At 31.9% G+C, this 25,035-nt stretch overlaps 1 protein-coding gene across 1 annotated transcript in view; it reads left to right on the top strand.

Annotated features, from left to right (window-relative positions):
* The window catches only part of LOC132722835 (uncharacterized), an 84,264-nt gene that overhangs the window by 50,399 nt on the left and 8,830 nt on the right, over window positions 1-25,035 (top strand). Inside the window, exons 81-118 of the mRNA XM_060707418.1 lie at window positions 251-422; window positions 813-1,053; window positions 1,472-1,589; window positions 1,726-1,901; window positions 2,290-2,446; window positions 3,269-3,469; window positions 3,862-4,080; window positions 4,316-4,475; window positions 4,907-5,157; window positions 5,396-5,526; window positions 5,805-5,958; window positions 6,331-6,546; window positions 6,983-7,076; window positions 7,425-7,542; window positions 7,819-7,967; window positions 8,378-8,511; window positions 8,657-8,929; window positions 9,201-9,479; window positions 9,762-9,910; window positions 10,539-10,680; window positions 10,883-10,986; window positions 11,428-11,628; window positions 12,038-12,212; window positions 12,668-12,939; window positions 13,296-13,445; window positions 14,344-14,500; window positions 14,948-15,093; window positions 15,856-16,161; window positions 16,832-16,979; window positions 17,285-17,487; window positions 17,720-17,906; window positions 18,116-18,286; window positions 18,684-19,103; window positions 21,082-21,232; window positions 21,571-21,713; window positions 21,924-22,015; window positions 22,622-22,775; window positions 23,014-23,131. Coding sequence (XP_060563401.1) covers window positions 251-422; window positions 813-1,053; window positions 1,472-1,589; window positions 1,726-1,901; window positions 2,290-2,446; window positions 3,269-3,469; window positions 3,862-4,080; window positions 4,316-4,475; window positions 4,907-5,157; window positions 5,396-5,526; window positions 5,805-5,958; window positions 6,331-6,546; window positions 6,983-7,076; window positions 7,425-7,542; window positions 7,819-7,967; window positions 8,378-8,511; window positions 8,657-8,929; window positions 9,201-9,479; window positions 9,762-9,910; window positions 10,539-10,680; window positions 10,883-10,986; window positions 11,428-11,628; window positions 12,038-12,212; window positions 12,668-12,939; window positions 13,296-13,445; window positions 14,344-14,500; window positions 14,948-15,093; window positions 15,856-16,161; window positions 16,832-16,979; window positions 17,285-17,487; window positions 17,720-17,906; window positions 18,116-18,286; window positions 18,684-19,103; window positions 21,082-21,232; window positions 21,571-21,713; window positions 21,924-22,015; window positions 22,622-22,775; window positions 23,014-23,131 — 6,832 coding nt within the window. The remainder of the gene's footprint in view (window positions 1-250; window positions 423-812; window positions 1,054-1,471; window positions 1,590-1,725; window positions 1,902-2,289; window positions 2,447-3,268; window positions 3,470-3,861; window positions 4,081-4,315; window positions 4,476-4,906; window positions 5,158-5,395; window positions 5,527-5,804; window positions 5,959-6,330; window positions 6,547-6,982; window positions 7,077-7,424; window positions 7,543-7,818; window positions 7,968-8,377; window positions 8,512-8,656; window positions 8,930-9,200; window positions 9,480-9,761; window positions 9,911-10,538; window positions 10,681-10,882; window positions 10,987-11,427; window positions 11,629-12,037; window positions 12,213-12,667; window positions 12,940-13,295; window positions 13,446-14,343; window positions 14,501-14,947; window positions 15,094-15,855; window positions 16,162-16,831; window positions 16,980-17,284; window positions 17,488-17,719; window positions 17,907-18,115; window positions 18,287-18,683; window positions 19,104-21,081; window positions 21,233-21,570; window positions 21,714-21,923; window positions 22,016-22,621; window positions 22,776-23,013; window positions 23,132-25,035) is intronic.

The raw sequence follows: 25,035 nt of genomic DNA on the forward strand, positions 1-25,035 counted from the left end.
AATCTCAACTTAATGGTTTGTTTCAACTGTATGAAACATAGAATGTACTACAAACAGACAAATATTTCAATTTGTCTAAACGTTTGACGTAAGTAAAATGCATTTATAGTATTCTGGCATATTATGTAGATACAAACAGGAACAAACAATTCACAATATTATTTAAAATTCTTATATATAATTATGCAAACGTATTACTTGATATAATTATAAAAAAAATGGTTTTAAGTTACCTTGTTATTATTTTAAGTTCGTGTTGATCTAACCAAACCAGAAAGAGGGATCGCTATTGACGGAAATCTTACCGATTTCAAGGACAGGCAATATAGTTCTTCACAATCTTTGGTTCAATGTCAATGGGACAATTTTTATGACCCGGAGTCAGGTATCCGAGAATATCACGTAAAGGTAGAGAGAAAAAGGTAATACATCGCCATTTTAATCTATAGATATAAAATATTTGCTCAAATTAATTTATATTCTCTTTTAGGATTTTGATATGAGCAAGGATTAAAGCGTTTTCTGACTCAAGCTTAGGAAGGATAACTAGTATTTATTTTGTTAATCGGTGCTGTATTTCTTTCCTTTCTGGTCCTTTGAGAGCATTTATTACAACAAATTTATTAACTACGATTTAATACGTCTTAAGGAAGTGGAAGGAGCGTAATAGATGTTCGCACGTTTACAGTTTCTTTAATGAACAGACTGAACGAATCATTGTCTGCAATTTCAATATATTTTGTTTGTATTGCTTTAAAGATTATTTTCATTTGATAATACCACGTAAGATGTAAATATACACCTTTTTCTAGACACGACAATGACTGGACTGTCATAAAGGAATGGACAGAATTTACGAGCACGGAGAAGACTGCTGAATGGCGCAACTTTCATCTTGTTCACGAGGACCAGATTAAATCATCTGTTAAAGCAACAAACGGTGCATTAAATGACATTGAAACTGACACTGATAGTTTCCTAATTGATTTGACATCACCATTGCTTGGACATTTATATGATGGACCAGTCAACCACAAAGACATAGATTTTCAGGTTTGTTATTTCTTCAAGAGATGCCTCTAAAGCCTTATTAAATTGATAGCATGTTCAGTCATTTGAATTTTTTTATGTAGCTCGGAATGCACAGACTATGCAAGAAATAAAGTGTACTGTACTAATTTTAATTCGATAAGAACGATTTCCCGGTTTTCTCAAATTTCACTGTATTATGTAACAATAATTTTATTTTAAAGTGTTTCAATAATTTAAAAGTTATTTAATTTCTGATCGATAGTCAATTGTCAGTCGCTTATGAGGTTATCTATTTAAGTGCAAAATGATCTTGACATTGTGTAAATTTATATTTCAAAAAGTCAAATCAATTAATTTAATCAGTTGTCAATATTTAAACATACAAGTAAAGATTTTCTAACAAGTCCTGTAAAATATTAATCAACTTTTGGTTTTTTAGGTCATCACTACAGAGGCCCATGTAAACTTCAACTTCTATGATCCAGAATCAGGGCTTAAGGAATTACGATATCAGTTATATGAACAAAAGCATGGGACGACACGTCAATTTTATCCGGGTATATTAAGACATCTTGTTTGTTTGTTTTTTTTTATCTTAAATAAACTTTTATTTGATAATGATTTGCTGAAACATATTTCTTTCGTAATTCATAGTGAAGTTCTATTTAGAAATATTTTCTCATGTTATTGTAGGAACTAAAGGAGAATGGATTGAAGTAGATAATGTCAATGTAACAGAACATATTGAAACTGGTTTGAAGCTTACTGTTGGTCATAAATATATCTCGCGTCTAATCGTAATCAATGGAGCTGGTCTTATATCTACATATGAAACTAACGGATTCATAGTTGAAAAAACACCACCAAATGTAAATATTATTTTCAAAAAATAAACTTTTTTTAAACACTTAAGTTATGTTATGAGGTATTTATTTTAAAATAGAGTGAAATTGAATTCCTAAAGGAAGAACGTCCAAAACAGCAATATTAAAAAATGTTGCCAGCTCGGTTTGGTAATGTTGCAATAATATAATATGAATAATGCCAAGTTTATTGGGACATGGAATGGTTGAATCAATTGATATTTTTAGGCTTTGATCATTATCTCTATCGTATCTGTTCCCTGTGTCTGGATTTGACGTCAGTATAATATTACAGTCTTAATAATTTTATGTCCACAATATTAAGTTACGTTACTGTTCAAAGCAGTACATTTTATGTGTGATCTTACTTTGTAATTTTATTGTACATATCTAGATATTCTGGTTACATGTCGGTGTATTGAGCGGTTTAGAACATTTGATAGATGGATATGTCTATCAATCAGATCATAATGGAATCAAGGTCTCCTGGTCAGCGAGTGACGCTGAAAGCGGAATAACAGCCATTAAGTACAGTATTGGAACAGTCAAAGGTAAAATTATTTAAAGAATTTTAACAGATGGGACTTTTGGTCCAATTTCCCTTCAACCTTGTCTTTTTCTGGTTCTTTTGATTGGTTTTCATCATTTTTTTTCTTTTTTGTTGCATTGTGGTTTCTGTGGTTTCCTGTTTTATAATGACATTCCGGCCGTTTTTATTTCCCGTGTGCCTGGTCCTGTTTGTCTTGTACACTTTGGTGTCCTGCTGGGTTCTTTGCTAGTGGTCTTGTGTTGGGGATGCGTTTATTGAATGCCGCCCTTCCTTGTTGATTTTTTCTTATTTTTTTACATTTTACTTAAACAACAAAAGGAAAACATTAACAACAGACATTAGCTTATATATTAGGTGAAACATTCTCACAAGTTTTAACAGAAACAAATCCTTATTTTGTGTGTTGTAATAATACAAAAACTTCAAATTTTGATGTTATTTTCAATCATTGAGCAATTAACAGTTTAGCAATCATACAAGGTGATTAATTAAACCGATAAATAGATAATGGAAATGAAGTGCTTTTCCTGGTATGGACGTTGTTCTTAATCATTATTTTACATCTAGTTTTATATTTACATTAAACCCCAATCATATGCAAAAGAAAATATTTATTGATACATGAATGAGTGTTATTCGTATTATTATCATTATTATTTCATTTTAAAACGAATCCTACAAGCACTGTTGTACATGTATTGAAATCTAACCAGGTTTAAGATATCAATATATAAATTATTAAAAGGTTTATATATGTAAGTGTAATGTGTATAATCAATAACATATTAAGAGTCATTTCAATTTTTCATTTGTCAAATAAAAGGTGCGGGTGATGTTATTCCTTGGATTGAAAAAGAGACGACGTCGGATAATGCATACATCTCATGCTCATTAAATGACACAGATACGGACATTTCAAATGGACCTATATACCATGTATCATTAAAGGCGAGAAACGGGGCAGGACTCTGGAGTACAATAATACATTCGTCGCCGATAATAGTTGTCCCTGAAGACGTAACAGGTGCTCCGCTTCATGTTTCAAATTAAAAAGAAAATAGAGAATAAATCTTCAGAACTTTAAACTTATCCATTGCTTAAAAAGAAATCCCATAAAACTTAACACGTGTAGTTTTCTAGATATAACACTTCAATGTTATTATCAATTACCAATAAGACATTATTATTTAATAAAAGATATAAAGATTTTACGGTTAACGAACACTATGATCCATATAACGACATACTGTTCTAAATAAATGCTGCATTTTCTTTTAAATGTTGCTTATTTTAAAATCGAAGATAAGGTGCACAAAGTGTGGAGCTACCAATTAGTTTTTTGATTGAACGCATTTGAATATATACAATGTAAAACGTTCAAGCTTATGTATCATTCCTGTTTACATTTTATAACAGGCATAGTACATGACGGTCCATATGAACACTTTGAAAACGATATAGATTATCAAGCTGACACGCATACTCTTACAATTCAATTTTCTGGATTCGAGAGCAGTTTACATGGCATTCTTGAATATGACTGGGCTATTGGTACAACACCCGGTAGTGAGGATGTGCAGCCATATCTAGAGCAGGGAATTATTCACAACGAAGAAGAAAACGTTGCTGGCAATGGTACTGGTATTTGTTTATTGCGTACATGTCAAAATACAAAATATTGAAGATATTCACAAAATATGAACATATTAGTTTAATATACTCCTTCTTTTAGATACACTTAATACCAGGAAGGCAACTAATTTAAAATCAATATCGCTCCATTTTAGTTGCATGTTTTTCGTTTGTCTAAAGAGAATAAATGTCATTTATTATATAAATTCTCTTTGTTTTGTTTCATGTCTTTAAAAAGGATTAACAAGTTCAGGATTTGCTCATACATCTGTTAATCTGGATCAAGGGGTTGCTTACTTTTCAACAATAAGAGCTAAGACAAACAAAGGCAATATACTTCAAGCTACAACAGACGGCTTCGTAGTTGATACAACTCCACCGGAAATCATGTTTAATACGTAAGACATTTTTACATAAACACACCTGAGTTGATTTTTAAACAATCATGACCAGACATTCTTTGAACTAGTATTTGTACCTTTTCCCTTTACCATTTGTATAATCTTAGGTGGCATTATTTTTGTCTCACACGATTTTAAATTGTATTGGGTACATGTACTTTTTCCTACCTTTGCAGTGTATATGTCCAATCAATAATACCTGGTTAGATTCACATAAAATTCGACGATTCGATGCAGAGTATTATACGGATTTAACCACTTATGAAGAAAGATAATAATTTTATACGAGATGGTATAATAAATTGATGCTCATTTTTGTATTGAAAACGATATATAAAGTATAAAGTGTCATATAAAGAGGACTATGTACTTTTGAATAATTAAACACACGCCTATTATTAAAATATTTGCATTGATTATTCTAACAGGTTAGCAGGTTCGCCATTGATCGACACAGAAACCGTTGTATATCAGAGAGACCAGTCAATTTTTGATGCGTCTTGGAATTTTACAGACTCAGATTATCTAAAACAGAATGATTATGACAATATTGATCTTTCTTGGTTTTCCGTTGGATCTGTACCATATTTTGAAGACATTATTAACAAAACGTATCAAAATACTTCTCAAGCAAATGAAGGCAGTTTATTAGCTGGCCAAGTTAGGCCCGCACTTGCTGGTATGTTTTTGTGCTATGTATTATTTCGTGCTACTTTGTAACCAAAGAATATTCAATATAAGGCATGTAAGGGTTGTTGGATTCATTGCAAACATAAATATATAAAGTGCTTTTAATGAAATTGCCTGAAATTAATGTGTCGTGTAGGAATGTCTATTTGTACACGACGTATAAACGGTCCACATTTGTGTCTTGTTACTGTATCGTATAAATATATAATTGATTATGTTAATTTAAGGTATCTCAAATTTCGTCACTGTTGGAGTACAAAACAAAGCAGGATTAGAAAATAATGTTGTTTCAAGGTCAGTTATACAAGACAACACGGTACCAGATGCAGGAACAGTCGAATGTCAGAAATTTGTTCAAGTAGGTAGATTTATCTATGATTTAATGTAATTTTAAAAAAAGAATATTTTGGGTTGTATTGCTTTTTTGTTTGTTTGTTGGTCTTTTAATTTTTATTTTGACACGATGCGCCAATTATATTTTAGTTTTATCAAATTTAAAATCTAATTCAAAGTTAAAGTGAGACAATGGCAGTATTTGATGTTCTACGTAATTGTTGTTAACCATTATGTTTTCCATTTATTCATTTAGGAACTTTAACAAAGTATATCACAATGAATTTGTTTTTACTATTTTAGAGTCACTCAGAAATCAAATGTACTTGGAAAGGTTTCGTAGATAAAGAAAGTAAGATAGCGAAATACTATATTATCTTTGGTTCGAGACAAGGATATGATGACTTAAGATCATCTGAGGAAATATCTGGTGATACAACAGAGTTTTATGCAAAAGGTGAGAAATATCTCTTATATGCCTTAAATATTGTTATATTGTTATATTGTTTCTTGATATACATTACAATTTTAGCTCGACTATTTATTTGACTCACCCCAGCGTGTGCGTCACACTGGTAAAGTTTTTGCATACAATTGGTATGTCTATAACTACTGAAGAGAATGGTTTAAAACTTCAAACACTTATTTGAGTGTATAAAATGAGGTCATTGTTCAAGGATCATAAATCTTACATGGACTTGAACAAAAAAATATTTCTTTTTTATACCTAGAAAATTCTGCATTATCCAGGCTCTTCTTTTACTTTTATATACTGAGATAGTCGGGGACGATACCCTTCTGACAGCTCTTGTTTATTTGTTTTTTTTAGATGTGGAAAAGGAGCACACTGATATTTTGTATGCGACCGTTACTGCTGAAAATCATGTTGGACTATCAGTGAGTGCATATTCAGAATCCATTACAGTTGATAACACACCGCCTTTGCCTGGAATTGTTGTTGAATTATCTAGTGTTGCAAAAATTGATCCAAACGATGTCGCAAAAACTGTAGAATTGAACAGAAAGGCATGTTCGACGGAAGAAGGTGAATATAAAAACTTGATGTTACTTGTTGGTGTTTTTGCTGTTGTTGTTGTTTTTTCATTATTATTATTATTATTATTATTATTTATTTATTTATTTATTTATTGAAGGAGGGCAGGTTAGGGAGCGGAGGTTTTAAATGTGTATAAACTTTATATTGACAACTATGTATTTAATAGATATGTCATTGTGTTTTTTAAGTCAAGACTTTTTTAAATTGAATACAATTATTATTACTAAGAAACCAAATGCACGTATTATCAACTTAAAGGTTGTACGAACAATTTTTTAAATATATTTTTTTCTTTCTTTTTTACACTCTGCCTATTGTTTTTTTTAATTATAGTGTACTTTGTCTTTACCTTGATATTGACTTAAAAAGGTCTTTAATTACTTATGTCTTGTCTCACTATAAATTTATTTCTAAATTAATCTAGAATGTTTAAATATTGATGCGGTTTGCACAGAAGCGCTTACATATCTTGGCGTGGCATGGACAAATTTCATTGATGACGAATCAGAAATAACTGAGTATGATTTCACTTTCATTTAGGAATTAAAAGAACATTATAATTGCTATGATTTAACACCTATTTATTGTAAATAAGGCATTGTTGTTCATCCTGAATGCGTTCCTAAGTTTGTTGTGGGTTCGGAATGAAAAGATTAGTGCCGTTTATTTATCCCAATTAATTGTTAGAGCACTTATAGATAACTACACTACAAATCATGTTTATATTCATCTATTATATAATGATTATAACATATCTTATTAATCCAAAAACTTATAATTTCTTATCAGTTCAGCCAGTTATATTCTAACACAATGGTAATTTAAATGACGCAATACATCTAATTATGATATTCCTATTTCTAAAGATACCATTTGGCGATCGGTACATCACCAGGAGCAGCGGATATATCTCCATTTATTTCAGTATCAACTGACTTGAATCATTACATCGTCAAAAACTTAGATCTGAAAGGCCAACGACAGGTAAATTGGAATAAATTGATGTGCAATGAAAAGAATCATTTTAAATCATGACAAAAAACAAATATATTAATTGCAATATCTTAGTTAACTTGGCCTCTTCTGTGTTTTTTTTAAATAATATGTTATTGTTGTTATTTCAGCATTATTACATAGAAAAAAACAAGATTAACGTGTGCTTTACAAGTACAAACTGTTGCTGGATGCTCATTATATTCTTCATGAAAATGTTTCTTCTAAATACAAATATTACTATGTAACTCTTTTTATTATTATCAGGTTTTTGCGACAATCAAAGCTACAAATTTTCCTGGACTCACGACTAGCTCTCATTCGAATGGCATATATATGTCTTATTTGAGTCAGGGCTTAGAACCATTAACACATGTCGGAATTTATGATTCCAATCAGCTTTCTATTGGTGACGTGTAAGTTTTTCACAATTTATGTTATTTCGTTTTGTTTTGTTTTCAACTCAAAATACATTTACCTATAAAAGTCACAGATAGCGGGATTTTAATTCATTCTAATATCTGTGCAGACCGGTGTAGAGACTAACTTTTATTGCATATCATTCGTTAACACCACCCATTCTACTATATTACTGTTCATGCTGATAATGGGGACATAAGTAAGGCATGCATTGCATTACAATTGACCAACATGCTTTAGAATGTCTACTTCGAGTTAAACTTTATTTACCTTGAAATTTGAAAACCACTTTGGGAACATTCTGTCGATGCAAATAAAGTAATAACAAAACTAACATTTGCAACATTTGTTTATTGTCAGCACTTGACATATTTAATATAACAAATGTCTTATGTGTTATTTTCAGAGATTTCCAGTCCGACACTAAATCGATTGAGGCGGCATGGGACGTTTCAGGAGACCCTTGTCCTGTTGAGAAATACGAATGGTCTATTGAAGAAACAGATGGAACTGTTCTCCAAGAGTTTATTGATATGTATAGTAAGTGTAATTAATGCATTCTATTGTTTTCGTCCATTCTTTTCGGGTGCAGAAACGTTTTTACTATATTATATGAATAATAATGATAATTGATTCAAAAGTAGCAATATAAGAAGTATATATATCATGTATATATATATTCCAGCTAGTGAACATGGAAGGTCAGAACAGCTTGAGCTAAAGGAAGGTAGAAGATACTACAGCCTTCTCAAGGTCAGGAACGTACTTGGATATGTTTATACTTTACGGTCTGATGGAGTCACAATCAATTCAAATCCGATGCTACCCGGGTTTGTTTATGATGGTGACATTACAGGGTACGATCTAAAGGTTTTGTCGTCACGAACAAATGTTAGCGTAAATTGGGAAGGGTTTGGCGAATTGCATCAGCCTGGAAGCATTAGTGAAATACTAACTGGTAAGTATTTTGAAGATAATAAAATCATGAAAACTAGATATTGAGTATTGTTTGCAGTTTGACTGAGCATAAAGTATTTGATATTTATATTCAAATCATAAAATATGTATTAGAATGCCTTATGTTTAACTATGCATTTCAATAATGAATATTGCTGAAAACATTTAAAATGTGGTATTTCTTCATTGAATTAAATTAATTTTTTTAATTTATCTGTCAAATATTACTGTTTAAACTTATTGATGTAGCGAATTAATTTTTGCTGTTAAAGGTAACAAGGGAGTCGATGAAGAAACCGTAGCTGACCCGAATCAGGAAGTAGAATATTACGAAGTTGCTCTTGGAACAGACAGGCGATTCGAGAAAACTAGAGACAATGTAGTCCCATTTTTGAACGTTGGTTTGAATACTTCGGTTACGTTCACAGACTTAGATCTTGAGCCAGGTTTTGGTGTTTATTATTTTACTGTTCGGGCTTACAGTGCATCTTCTGCATCCGCGACAATTACTTCAAATGGATTCTTTGTTAGTTTTGACGGTGGTGTAAACGGTAAGAAAAATAACAAAATAATAAACATTTCAGAAAATATCCGATGCATATATTTTAGCTTTACATTTTTATAATTTTCCTATGAATTGGTGAATTTATTAGAAAATACGATGCATTTCTTAATCATGAAAATTATACATTGATATGAACACTTGTGATGTTCTAAATTCAATATAATGTTTTATTGCTTGCTTTTCTGAAACCAAGCATCCATGTATTTCAATCTCTATGTAAAAGCACAAAAATCCATATTATATTAGACTAAATATGTTATTTTAAAAGCTGGAACAATCATCATGCCTGACTTTGTCAACTCGAAAAATGAAATCGATCCACAATGGAATGATTTTGAATCGGATGTTGGTATGTTGCTGTTTTACTTTGCCATATCAGGTGATAAAATAGCAGCTTCCGGAGATTGCAGAAGATATGTGAGTAGTCGCTGATAATTTTAGTCATTAATATCTTAAAGATCATGTATGTTGTAATTAATGTTGATACCACACTTGAGTGAAATTTTATATATGTATATAATTATGCTTCTGAAACAATTTTCAAACATCGAAGAATATGTAAAATATGTACTGCAAATATTTGTCCACATTATATGTAATCATTGAAATATATACATTCATTTCTTATTGAAGAAATTGACTTAGACTTTATAGAAAATAAATTTCTAATTATATCCCTTTATTTACATGAAATGTTAAAGTCGGTAATATCTTTATAAATAATGCTTGTTGAACATACAATATTGATAAATCTTAATTTGGACATCATATGTATGATATAAAACCATAAAAATGGTGTTACAGGAACTTTACTATTATTTTTACTCTACTTATGTTTCGTGTTCAATTGTTTGTCAAATAGAATGTAGATTCTCATTTCTTTGTTAACTAGTATATCTTCGGACGAAACAGATTTGCTGTGTTTTGTTCTTCAAAATTAAGACTTTAATTGATTATAAAGTGTTGTTATACTGAACAATCTAGTTTTATCATATATTAATATATTGAGTGTCATCTAATTTGAATGATAACTCATTTGTTTCAGGTGGATGGTGGAAAAGCAACTCCTGACGAAGTAAACGAGAAATTCAATGTTTACCAAGTTACTGCAGTTGGTGTCAGTACATTTGTTAAGATAGATGAGCTTGATCTTGTCCAGAATGCAACATACATTTTGTGGATAATGGGTGTGTAAATCTTTTCATGCATTAAGAATACAAGATACACTTAGAATTGTTATATCATTGTTTTCTAGCTTTTCGTGTTTTGTTTAATGAAATCATGTTTTAGAATTGAAAAATCAGTTGTTTGCTCTCTTTCTTCAACAGTTTTATCATTCAAATCGAATTGTGCATAATGTTGTGTTTTTTCTCAAAACCGATTTTATAGGTGTTGACAAGGCTGGTGAATGTAACATGACTTACCATAGATTCACAGTTGATGTAACACAACCCCTGTCTGGAATGATTACAGCTGGGCCGTACTTTAATATGGTATTTATTCAAAAGTACTGTTTATGATAACGTCATACTCTAACTCAAATGTGCATTGAAAACTAGTTGAGTCCGTGTGCTTCAGTCATACATATTCAGCTTTTGGTATTATTGTTTTTGGAATTATTGATATATATATATATCAATCCATCTTCGTCTAGATATTTTATTTGATATAATTATTTATTCAATTATAAGTTACACAATATAATAATTTACAAATACTGAAATGATATCGAGCAAATGTTTTTTAAAGGAATTTCTTGTATTGCAATAATACATTACTGCATTTTATTACGTTTATCACAAAGTAAAAAAATTTGAAATATTGAGTCTTAAAGTTGATCCTGATTTCCAAAAAAGGGAATGTGTATGGAACTGTTACATCGCATATTTTGCAGAGGTTGCCTGAGTTCATAACTTATGTATAAAATATTTTAGACTTTGGCATATACCACACAAATGACTGACATTCCTGTACAATGGGAAGGATTTGAAGACTATGAATCCGGAATAGATATATTTAATCTCACACTTTGGGAGAGTGGAGCATGTTCAGAAAGCGGGAATGAAAGATTGATATCAACAATTGAGATATTAGGAAATTATACGGATTACAGTTTTACTAATCTCAGCATTGTGGTAATTATCTCTTTGGAGACGTTAGTAATTAAATGATAACTATTTTCATGTTAATATAACAGTGATCGGCAAAATCATTGAAATTAAGAAATCAAAAACACAGCTGTAAAAGTGTCGTGTTTTCCTTAAGATATTACCGAGTCTTTTATGAGATAACACTAGCGTACTGCACCACCGGAAATATGATAGAAAGGAAAAAAAATCGCAAATAACTTTCATAACATATATTTTGTATAACATAAATTGTCCTTTTTCTGTTCCATGTTTTGTTTTCAAATTGGATTTTTTCTAATTCGACTATTAAAGTAATCATAACTGTTGATCATATTCAAAGACTGTACGTACAGTGACATTATTCAAATATATTTATAAACATACATAACAGTAAAATGTATTGGTGTTATTGCAGCCGTCGATTGTGTATCTTGTAAGAATTGAAGCCATTAACCGAGCAAAATTGAAAACAATAGCAGAAACATCTCGTATTGTTTTTGATGATTCAATACCAACAGCAGGATTTGTTGGTGAAGGCTCAGTCTTCACAGACGACATTGTGTGGTGGGGTTTCTTGGATCATATTGACGGTAAGTTAAAAGAATTATATTCATGCGGGATATTATGTTGTAGTTGCTTTCTAAGGCTTTGTATTTTGCTACGCGCAGCATTGTGGTATCGATATTTCGCGGTGCCTTAAATATGTCCATCAATTTTTCCCGAGCGGCGGATGAATAAATAAGCTTTGTAAAAAGCCTCCCCTTGTATTAGTATCTGTTTCTGTTTTCAAATGATAAGTAACGGACATCTGTGAACCAATAAATATATATTGTGCGATACTTACACATATATAAGGTACCATGTTTGTCACTTACATATTCGATTGTTTTCTCCGTTGAATTGTATAATAATCAATTAGTTGCGTGTATCTTAGGGGTAAATAGTATAGGTATTAATGAATTATGTAATGTTGTAACTTCACATTTGTTTACTTTTAAGTGTAAAAGAAGAACTGCAAAATTCAAGAAGTTTTTCTTTTTCATAGGTACATTTTTACACAGTCCAGTTATCCTTAAAGACGTGTGCCCTTTGAGACACATTTCAATGACAGATATTGAATGGATACCCATGGAAATTAAACGATTAAATGGCCCAGATGCACTAACCTGGAACATAGAACACCGCTTAGAAAATATTCATCTTGATTCGTATGAAAATGAAATTAGCATCAAGATATACAGAGATTCGAAGGAAGATCGGATTTATTCAGCAGCCTGCATGCGGGAATCTGATATGAAAAATGGTGGAAACTATCAGGCAAGTTCATGTGCTAAAGCAAATGTCTTTGGTCCTTGCTTGTAGTACTTGGGCGACGCGCCCATGGAATGCCACCCTTCTTTGTTGGTCTACTTTTCATATTTCATCATATTTAGTAAAGTTATCACCTTGTTTACTAAACATTCAATTGACAAAACATCTTTCTAACAATATCATGATTGATTTGACCAGTTTCTATTTGAACATACACGTAAAATGGATCATAATATTCTTTAATAAATGGTAACACAAAATCATATTTACATTTTTGCAATATCTTCCATTATGATAGTAACATTATAGTCTCATACAGTCATGTGCAAAATTATATGAACGGAACTGATTACATATTCCAGATATATATTCGAGCCGCAGATGGAAGTGGATTAGCGGTAACTGGTGTCACCTTTTGGGACGGAGAGAAAGGAGATCTTCATATATTTAATCACAAACCTAAATCTTGGACTGATATTGGCTTGTGTAGTTGTTGTCTTGAAACTAACGAAGTAAGTTACAGCATATCATTTTATTGATCTATAACCGCGTTTAAATGAGAGCATAAACTGTGGTGAATATTTTGCATAAAGCCTGGGCAAGCATGAATACATTATTTGTGAAGATAAAAATGCATAAGCATAAAATAACGCGGGCTTGCGATACACGGGGCTCTATGTAAAAATTGCTTATTACAGTCATGACCCCGTTTGTATTGTCAACATGGCGCTATAAAATGAAAAGTATGTCAAAACCGAAATTTATACGAAAAACATAATATAACGCAGGTAAACGAATCAGACGTAATAAAATGCACATAAAATGGAGAAATATTGCTTTGACTGCTACAAACGATGTTGTGTATTGTCACAAGAGCTTAAATAGCATTTTAACAACTTTAACAATTTAAACTATTTTTAACAATTTTAACAATTCTCAGCACTTTTGCGTACTGCTCATTGAGTACCCCTCTAGACAGTATTGAGTCTGCAATTTTCATGTAATTTTGCTGTTTTTTATGCTTCCGCGGGATCATTTTTTACAAGATATTCATAAAGAATTAAACGGCTCGGATTATAATCAGCATTATCTAGCAAAAACAACTTTGCAGTAGCTGTAAGGTGGCAACACAAGTAATATTTATCTATTTCGCTCGAATGAAACGATTTTTTTACAGAAATGCATTACATTCAGTTTTGGTATCGTTTCTGAATTAACCATTTCTTGGAAGGAATTTGACACATATCTTTTACATTACATAATATGTATATGATGCTATATAATTCGTACGTTTTAACTCTTTGTTTCTTTGCATATTAAATCAAATGGCTTATCGTAATGTATGACAAGCAGTTTACAATGTTCATAATAAGTATTATTAATTTTATGCTTTGTATTTTTCCTCTACAGACGGACTGTCCCTGCAACTGCGCCGAGTACCTAGAATATTTGAATAAGAATAATGGTACGATAAATGAAAACGAAACAGTATTTAACTCAACGCAAAATAGTTTTGACGGGTTCGAAACTGTTTCTCAACATTCGTGTGGGCTACAGATATATGCAGGTTATTTGACATAAATTATATAGTTGTTTATTTAAAGATGAGAGAAAACATGTTTTCTCTGAATATTGATACAGCTTATAGCATATATGACGTTCGTTTTTGTTTAAATAAAATATCTTCAATCAAAATAAGACTATACTTAACAAACCTTTTTTAAGAATATGCCACATGACAATTTTACAGAACACTGACATTTTCATAGAGTTTTTAAAGTGACCGTTTTGTATAAATTATTGTGATCTACATCGTCATTTGAAATTTTGTTTCTATTTTTACATCTTAATGCGTCTAAGATCAATAAAATAGTATGCATATGTGTAAAGGAATTGAACAGCTTATAAATGCAAAATATATGTCTATTAATTGTGGTTTCTAATCATTTAGATCATTTTATCATTACTGCAACAGTAATAACTGATTTGAGTCTTTATTTATTTATCAATTCAGGTACCGATCCATATACGGTGACATGGTGTAGGTTTTTCAATAACACAGGCGAAAGCATGTCTGTTACAACTGAATTGACCTTTGATCCGTCTGCCGATTTCCATCAATACAAAATAGATTTCCTGGAAATGAAAGATGACCTTTTGGTAAAATATGTTTTGTTTTGATACTTTATTTTTAATTTCAAAGTTTCGTCTTCATATATATTCTCCGCTGTGTTTCAGCATTACTTAAAATCATATTTACATAGTCTATTCTATAATATTAGATCAATATTATAACAATACAAACTCTTATCAAATAGATTGGAAAATAAATGACAAATAAAATACGCATTTAAATTTTTTTTAAAATCAGTAACGACATGTAAATTTGTAAAATAAATCATACTTCTATCAACATGAGCCTTTGCACGAAATATTACTGATTCTTTAAGATTACCATGATAATTATGGCTTTAAAGAAAGACGATAAGAAGGGCCGAGTGGTTAAGGTCTTTGACTTCAAATCACTTGCCCTCACCGCTGTGGGTTCTAATCCCGATTGGCACTTTGGATTCTTTCATGTGAGAAAGCTATCCAGCTAGCTTACTGAAATAATGCACGAAATGGCACCTAAGGTTTCCTCCAACAGTAAAGCTGGAACGTCGCCATACGACATTTACTGTGTCGGTATGACGTAAAACCCAATCAAAACAACAAAACAAAGATGATAAGAATTGATTTCAAAGACCTTTTGCTTCTTGTCTGCTCGTTTGAGTTTGGCTCTTGTTGATTATGACTTGTTTACGAATAATATTCGTCTGCCTCTACCAATGCTTTGTTTTTACATATTTCAATGAATAGACTTTTTTGGAGAAAATATTCTTTGCAATGGAATAAAGGATATGATATGGTTTTCTTCTTCAGGTAACAGCATGTATGAACGTGTTTGTGGATGGACAGCAAATATCAGAATTATGTGGTATTCCACATTTAAGCATTAATACAAAACTTGTTCTTCACGTTTGGAATAAAGATAATATACTTCCTATATTAGATGTATTCAACCTTTGGCAATCAAGAGCAGCTTTTAGAGATCTCATTATGCCACCGGAAGTGAGCGCTTTATGTCGCTATGGTAAACCTTTCCAAGGTGGAACAAATGCAATTGTTGAATACGAAGCAGGAATAGGAACTTTACCGGGTTCTGCTGACATGGTTCCCTTTCAAAAGGTAAATTCATTTTAATTACCACTATAAGTAATTGAAAAGAACAATGTGCACATATTTTCATAAGAGCTTAGTTTTGGTGTGTCGTAAAGAGCACTGAGTACCTTCATATTTAACGAATTTCTGCTAATTTTTGGTTTAACTCGACTGAATACTGCAATTTAAAATAAACAGTAAAACGAAAGTATTTTAGAGGTAATAGTTGTTCCACATGTTGTTATCCGTCAAACTCAAAATAAACTAACAATCTGCCAGGCATTTAAAGGAAATATCAATTGAATGTAAAAACAACAAATTTTGGTATCAGAAATAAATATATATCCTAAATGTTGAAAGGAATGGATTTCGTATCAAAATGACAGTATAATATTCAAACATATATATTTTAAATATAAATATATATAAATGTATCGTATTTGTACGTGATGCAAATAAAACACATAGAAAACTATACGTGTATGAAGTTCACTCAACTTTGATTCAGCTATAACATATTCCATAAAATATGAAGTAATTCACTTTTGTATCATTAAGTTGTTCTGCTAAATTGCTGTATTTTTGTTTAAAATCATACCCATATCGCTTATACACATGTTTAATTTCAAACGATTCGGTGTTTGCACGAATAGTTTGTTTATATACTTATTAAACTTATTCAGCTTTTAATTGTCAGGTTTACAAGCCATGCATACCATGCACAGACGATTGCTCTAGGTTTGTTTGTGACAGCACATGCAAATTTGATGGCTATACATTGACCCATTTTACTATCAAAGACACCGCCATAAACGCTTCATACGATGGGCAGTTATATATTTCACGTAACTTTATCTTTTATTACTTTTGAGACTTTTATCTTTGTATATATTGAGCTCAGATGTTAATTGTTAATAGTTTGTTATTATGTTAAATATAGTCCGGATAATAGTTAGTAATATACAAGGTTAAAGGGTTAAAGATAACCGCCGGTAATATGTACATTTTTTTTTCTCTTTAACTCTTTTTGTTGCAGTGCGAACATAAAATTCATGCTACAGTTTATTCTAAAAACATATAAAATTATAGTTAAAATAAGACTTTCCATTTCTAAGCATTAACGGCGGTGCTTTGTATTTTATGATCTCAGTGAAGGCTGTTCTGGGGTCTGGTAATGAAATTGTTTCCTCATCAAATGGATTTAATATTGACCTTACGCCACCTGAATTCGACGAGGAAGTTATGATTTATATAGATGTTCGGCAAGGAGAGTTTACGCCATCTGACTTTCAAGGATCAAATAATACAATAAAAGCAATCTGGTTGTGCAATGACGACAAAAATGAAATAAAGGTATTGTGGCAAAAACAAGTCATTTTGTTTAGTATGGTCAGTTTAAATGTAAGGTTTAACTGCAGAAAAATTAGCCTAAAATTTTACTTTCAGCATTTTTGCACGATGTGAAAATGCACTGTTCATGCCTTTATGTAAATTTATGAGATCTTTGAGGCTAGATTATTATTTTATGAGGATTATCAATACATGTATATATTTCTTTAATGATAATGTGTACCTTTATTGCTAGGAATATGAGTGGGCTATAGGGTCGGAAATCGGTTTTCAGGACATTCAGTCGTTTACATCAACGGGAATATATTCAACCGGAATCAACGATACGCTTGAAGGTCTGTTAGAACACAACACAACTTACTACGTCAGTATCAAATGTACAAATATGGCAGGATTAACAACCTCATGGAATGATAGTAAAGGTATATCCATTTAAACTCACAACATGAAACATTTCGAAATTATGACATTTGTATTGCAAACGTGAAAAAGAATATTTCAATTTCATAATAACTGTGACAAAAAATCGAACACAAGTCATTATAGAAATATGTTATATTGTTTGATTTTTAATTACACCTCTCATTTGAAAAAGTTCCTAAAACTTGTCCTTCAAAATATTTATTTTCAGGCGTTACAGTACTTCTTGTTGCTCCCGATGCTGACACTGTTGATGCCGAAGCAGTTGGTGTTGAAGAGATCGATGAAAATGTCTACCCGCCTACAGCAGTTCAATCTGAAGATCCAACAGCCTGCGGGGAATCATGGACAGTCAGTACTGATCCAAATATAAGACGATATGGTACGTGTTTACTTTAGACTCGAATGCTGTTTTTTTTATCTTTTTAACCCGGTTTTAAGAAGGAAAAAATATATTTTAGGGGTAGTGGTGGTCGAAGAACTAAATGTCACATATCATGTTGCATTTTAGGTATTAACCAAAAGCATATGGCAAAGACTGTTACACATATTAAAATGAAAACATATATGAATTATATTAGGATACAATTGTTTGGGCAATTATCTCTGATGTAAAGGGGATTCTATGTCATAGAGTGACGTTGGAAGAGGGTAATCAATTACACAAAATTATAACTTCTATTTTTTCCGTATTGGAGCAGGAACAGCACATGTAATAAAAGTTAAATTTTTAAGCTTTTTATGTCGAAATATTTAACTTAAGTACTTTGATATTGCAGACTTTTGCGTTGGAAGCTCCCTTGAAAACATAGATGATGTAGTACCGTGTGTTTGGGTTGGATACAACACATCGGGGATTGTTGAAATCAAAGAAGGTTATATTTATATTGATAACACACCATATCATAAGCTGTCTGAGCTCCGTGCTCTTAGCCAAGGCATTTACAATTTTGACACGGCTAATAAAGACGACAACACATTTCAAATGGAGAGCGGGAGAACTTTGTTTCTATTTATGCGGTTATGTAACAAAGCTGAACTGTGTACTGTGAAGTTTGTGAATTCATTGCTTATAACGAACAAGAAAGCAGTTTTGCTAAAAAGTGAAACTGGAAAGAGTAACAGATTTCAGCTAAAAGGTGAACAAAATGACAGAAAGAAAAGAAGTGTAACCACTTTCAGTCTAGAAATGCCTAACGGTAAGTTAATTTAAAATGCAAACACGTTTCTAATTTGCATTTCACTGATTATCTTTTCTTAAGTTTAAGCATACAGGTGTATTTATAATTTGATTGAATTTCTAAGTACATTATTTTATATATGTATGTTTTTTTTGTTTTGTTTTTTGTGTCGCCTCTACGGAGTAGTGGCGACATATAGGGATCACTTCTCCGTCGTCTGTCTGTCCGTCTGTCTGTCTGTCTGTCCGTACGTCCGTCACAAAACTTGTCCGGACTACTGCTCATAAACTACTGGTGCAATTTCATCCAAACTTTACAGGAATGATCAGTACCAAGTCTAGTTGTGCATGTTGTCAGCATTTTCCGGTTCAGTGATTTTTGTCAGAGTTATGGCCCTTTAATAATTTTTAATTTTAAAGTTTGTCCGGACTACTTCTCTTATACCATTAATGCAATTTCAATGAAACTTTACAGGATTGATCTGTAGCTCAAGTCCTTGTGCATATTGCACGGGTTTTCCGGTTGAATGATTTTTGGCCGAGTTATGGCCCTTTGACAAAAAGGTGTTTTTTCTGTCGTTGCCAGATACACAAAAGCTTGTCCGGACTACTCCTCATAAACTACTGGTGCAATTTCATCCAAACTTTACAGGAATGATCAGTACCAAGTCTAGTTGTGCATATTGTCAGCATTTTCCGGTTCAATTATTTTTGTCAGAGTTATGGCCCTTTAATAATTTTTATTTTTAAAGTTTGTCCGGACTACTTCTCTTATACCACTTATGCAATTTCAATGAAACTTTACAGGATTGATCTGTAGCTCAAGCATTTGCGCATATTGCACGGGTTTTCCGGTTGAATGATTTTTGGCCGAGTTATGGCCCTTTGATAAAAAGGTCTTTTTTTCTGTGTGTGCCAGATACGCAAAAGCTTGTCCGGACTACTCCTCATAAACTTCTGGTGCAATTTTATCCAAACTTTACAGGAATGATCAGTACCAAGTCTAGTTGTGCACTGTCCGTCTGTCTGTCTGTCACAAAATTTGTCCCGACATGAAATTGGCCATCATGAGGCGACACATGTGATTACTGATCGCTCTTGTTTATTTCTTCTATTTATTTTTTTTTCTTATCAAGATCGCCTGTTAAATTATTTAGAATTAAGAATATCCGAATTCCCACCCCCTCTAAGAAAACACAATGTAATAATTCACCATATTTTTTAAATAAAAAATATATTTTGCAAAGGATTGTATGTTTACTGCTGGAAAACTAATGTATTGTATTCCTTACATTAGAAAATCCTCACTTTGTACGTACAAATGTGCTTGAGTGAATAAAGATATATGTCTGTATCTGTCTGGCTTACTATAATATCTTAAAACCCAAAATTATAATGTGTTTATAAATTATGTAATTCCTGTAGTTTGACTTTCTTCAGGTTGTTTTATATTTACTTCATGTGTCCGCCCTGTATGACAAACAATATTGCATTTTATGACAGACAGTTTTATGACCGACAGTTTAGCGACAGTCAGTTTTGCTATTTGTATGACAAACAATGTATTAAAAGCAATATTTCTTTTTATATGACAATATAGCTGTTTGTATGACAAAGCATGTATGGCAAACAATATATAACTATTGTATGTCAGACATTAATGTTATTCGTTATATGTTGCTATTTGCATGACAAACAATGTATGACAAACAATATTGCTTTTGTACGACAGACTCTTATATTGTTTGAATGACAGCCAATTTAGCTAATTTTCTTTGACATTTGTTGAAACTTTTGTTACAGACTTTTAATTCAGTTCATAGTCTGAAGTAGTTAAGAATTCAAATTTAGTTTACAAAACCGTCGTATCTTTGTCATCAAGTCTTAAAAAGCTTCTTTTGTTATTCATAGGCTTAGTATATATGTATATAAATTATGACAGGTCAGTTATAGAAAGAGAACAAAATTCATGTTTCATATTTTCATTACAATTTAAGGAACGGTCGAGGGTCAAAGTATTGTTTACAATGAGCTTACGGAGGAGAACATGACAGCACGCTATGACTCTGTAGCATCAGCTTTGTTCAAACCTTATATTGTGAATCCTGAAACAACGTTTAACATGACAGAAAGATTGCTGTTCCGGCGGTAACTTATATTTTGTATAAAAAATAGTATCTTATCAATATTACAATCTAAAATTAGTAATCGGTTTATACCAAGTGGATGTAGACAAGCACTATCCATTTCAATTGGAATCAATTATAGTTTCTGTTTTGGGGTAGTGGATTTTAATTATTTAAATGAATTAGATTGACCATGTGTGGTGTCGAATGTCTTCCGAATCTTTCTTCTTTAAGCAAGTGTCCCGCTATTACTGAAAAATAAATGTTATCAAATATTAAACTCAGCTTAACGTTTCTTTAAAAGATTATCGAAGTAATCATTAGAAAACTAAGATTATTAAATTGATACTTTATTTTTAGAATACACTCGTTGGATTTTGCTTTCACGTTGAGTCCTGTAGGACAGGCACCTTTTCCTGGACCCTTAAAATTAAACTATCCAATCACGAATAGTTCTGGCAGTGAAAATGACACAATGACCATGGTGATACATTGGAATCCAGGTAATAAAAACAATATGTTTGCATTAGAATGTCCAAAAATCATAATCGCTTTTGCTAAAGATATTTCTAATTTGCACTTTATACCGTTATATCAATAAATCACTTTTTTCAAACCTCGAAAACGTCATCACTTGTCTTAGAGCCATAATTGACATACCGCAAAATTTTTATTCTGAATATTATTTATTTTTATCTTATTATCTATTGTAGACCAGCAAGAATGGCAAATAACAAATAATACATGTGATTGGGAAAATATAACATTCAATAATGAAAGCATTGACGACTCTACATTCGTTTTGGTAATTACATTTATAAATTGTTTAGTCACATTTTGTAAACATTTTTATAGTGCCGTTTTCTAATGCAATCTTTGTATACTTTGTAAAATTGCAAATGCTGTCATATTTTAATATTTTAAGTACCGTTCTAATGGTCATTTTGTCATGACCAAAGTCTTTATAATTAATACACAATACGTTACCGTTGATCTTCTTAAAATCATGAAAATTATTTCATGATACAACCGTGTGTATATCATATTTGTAATATATATTAGTTTCTTGACAAACGAATTTCATTTATTTTTATATCTAAGTAATGCTTTCTAAGTGAGCAAGTTTCATTGATAACGCAAATTATGATATCATTCTGATAGTTGATAATTTGGAAATAATTTGGGAAATATAGCATGCAGAGATATTGGTAGTTATTTTTTGGAAGGTATCTAGGAAAGCCGTTTAGGTAGATTGACCGCGGATATACACATGATATATGAAGACAAATTTTATAAAATCGGCGTAAAAACGGGAAAAAAACGTTAGCTTTTCTACGTAAACAAACCCGGTTTCCTTTCGACATAAAAAACGTTCTGTAACATGTTTAATAACCAATTTCTGTCATTTTAGATTTGCGACACCCGTCTATCAGCAAAGCAGACGAAGGAAAATCAAACTTATTTTACTAAAGAGACACAGTTTGGATTAGTTTCTGTTGCAACAACGTTTACTAACAATGCACCAGTTTTCGTAGAGACTATTATCAGAATTGACGAAGACTCAGGTAACAATATTTTAATTCAATATTTCCATGAGTAATTATTCTTAACGATATATGAATCCTTAGGAAAAAAACCTATAAATGTTTATCATAAATTTAAATCCGAATAAAAATTCAATTATGTATGTTATGTTACATAAGATATTGGTGTGTTAATTATGCTGAAGCTTTTTGAAGGATTTTAATCTTAATGAAACATTTAAGTTTTTGTTGTTGTTGTTGTTGTTGTTGTTTTCAACAGAAGACACACAATTTCAACTTCTTGCGACCGACACTGAGAATGACAAGTTTATCTACACACTTCAACAAGAAGATATGATCGTTACGTTTGGAAGCATTACCTTGAGTGATGAAGGAATGTAAGTTAAATTTGATAACAATTGATTTGAAAACTGTGCATACATGCTTTGTATATTAAGCAAAAAGACATGCGGCCTTTAGTTTCTGCATATTTCAAGCCGTGTTGCTTGTTAAATATTGTGTGGCTTTCGCGTTATTAGATTAAACGATATATTTATTATCAATGCACAAGTGTAAAGGTATATGTACAACCAGGACGACATCTAAAGTTCCTGCTTATTGTAAGCAATTGTGTACTCAGTCTGGTTAAAGATCATTTGACCGTCAGTTCATGAGATAAAATAAATAAGTGAAGTGTGCAATATTTGATTTTTAATTATTAGCTCACCTGAGCATATGCTCAGGGTGAGCTATTAGGATCACTCTTCGTCCGTCGGCTGTCGTCCTTTAAACTTTAAAAAAAATTATATTAAAGAACCCAAAGAGCTAGACCTAAGATATTAAGCATGAAACATCTTCTAATAAGTGTCTACCAAGTTTGTTCAAATAAAAGCCCTGGGGTCAAAATTGGCCCCGCCCCAGGGGGTCATTGATTTTCTCTATATGCATATAGTAAAAACTTTAAAAATATTCTTCTAAAAAACCCAAAGAGCTAGAGCTTTGATATTTGGCGTAAAACATGTTCTAATGGATGTTTACCAAGTTTGTTCAAATAAAAGCCCTGGGGTCAAAATTGGCCCAGCCCCAGGGGGTCATTGATTTTCCCTATATGCATATAGTAATAACTTAAAAAAAATTCTCTTAAAGAACCCAAAAGAGCTAGAGCTAAGATATTTAGCATGAAACATCTTCTTATCAGTGTCTACCAAGTTTGTTCAAATAAAAGCCCTGGGGTCAAAATTGGCCCCGCCCCAGGGGGTCATTGATTTTCCCTATATGCATATAGTAAAAACTTTAAAAAAATTCTTTTAAAGAACCCAAAGAGCTAAAGCTAAGATATTTAGCATGAAACATGTTCTAATGGGTGTCTACCAAATTTGTTCAAATAAAAGCCCTGGGATCAAAATTGACCCTGTCCCAGGGGTCATTGATTTTCCCTTTATACATAGAGTAAAAAGTTAAAAATCTTCTTTTAAAGAACCCAAAGAGCTAGAGCTAAGATATTTAGCATGAAACATGTTCTAATGGATGTTTACCAAGTTTGTTGAAATAAAAGCCCTTGGGTCAAAATTGGCCCCGCCCTAGGGGGTCATTGATTTTCCCTATATTGCATATAGTAATTAAATACTTAAAAATCTTCTTTTAAAGAACCCAAAGAGCTAGAGCTAAGATACTTAGCATGAAACATGTTCTAATGGTTGTCTACCAAATTTGTTTAAATAAAAGCCCTTGGGTTAAAATTGGCCCTGTCAGGGGGGGGGGGGGGCAAAAGTCATTGTTATTCATTATTTGTGTATAGTAAAAAACTTAACATCATGAAATATCTTCTAATGGGTGTCTTCCAAGTTTGTTCAAATAAAAGCCCTTTGGTTTAAACTGGCCCGGCCCTGGGGGCCTATGTTCAGGTGAGCGACCCCAGGGCCATCATGGCCCTCTTGTCATTGATTATGGTTTAATTATATGCCCGAAAGGGCATATTATGTTATACCCCCTGGCGTCCGTCTGTCTGTCTGTCTGTCCGTCCGTCTGTCCATCCGTACGTCCGTCCGTCCGTTAGCAATTTGGTTTCCGGAGCATAACTTAAGTTCCATTTGGCCCACAATGTTAAAACTTCATAGGATGATTGTCCATATTGGGTAGAAGACCCCTATTGATTTTGGGGTCAAAAGGTCAAAGGTCAAGGTCACTATTACCTTAAAACTGAAAACGGTTTCCGGAGCATAACTTAAGTTCCATTCGACCCACAATGTTCAAACTTCATAGGATGATTGTCCATATTGGGAAGAAGATCCCTATTGATTTT

This window comes from Ruditapes philippinarum, unplaced genomic scaffold (assembly GCF_026571515.1).
Source record: "Ruditapes philippinarum isolate M1 unplaced genomic scaffold, ASM2657151v2 ctg716_1_1_1_1, whole genome shotgun sequence".
Lineage (NCBI taxonomy): Eukaryota > Metazoa > Mollusca > Bivalvia > Venerida > Veneridae > Ruditapes > Ruditapes philippinarum.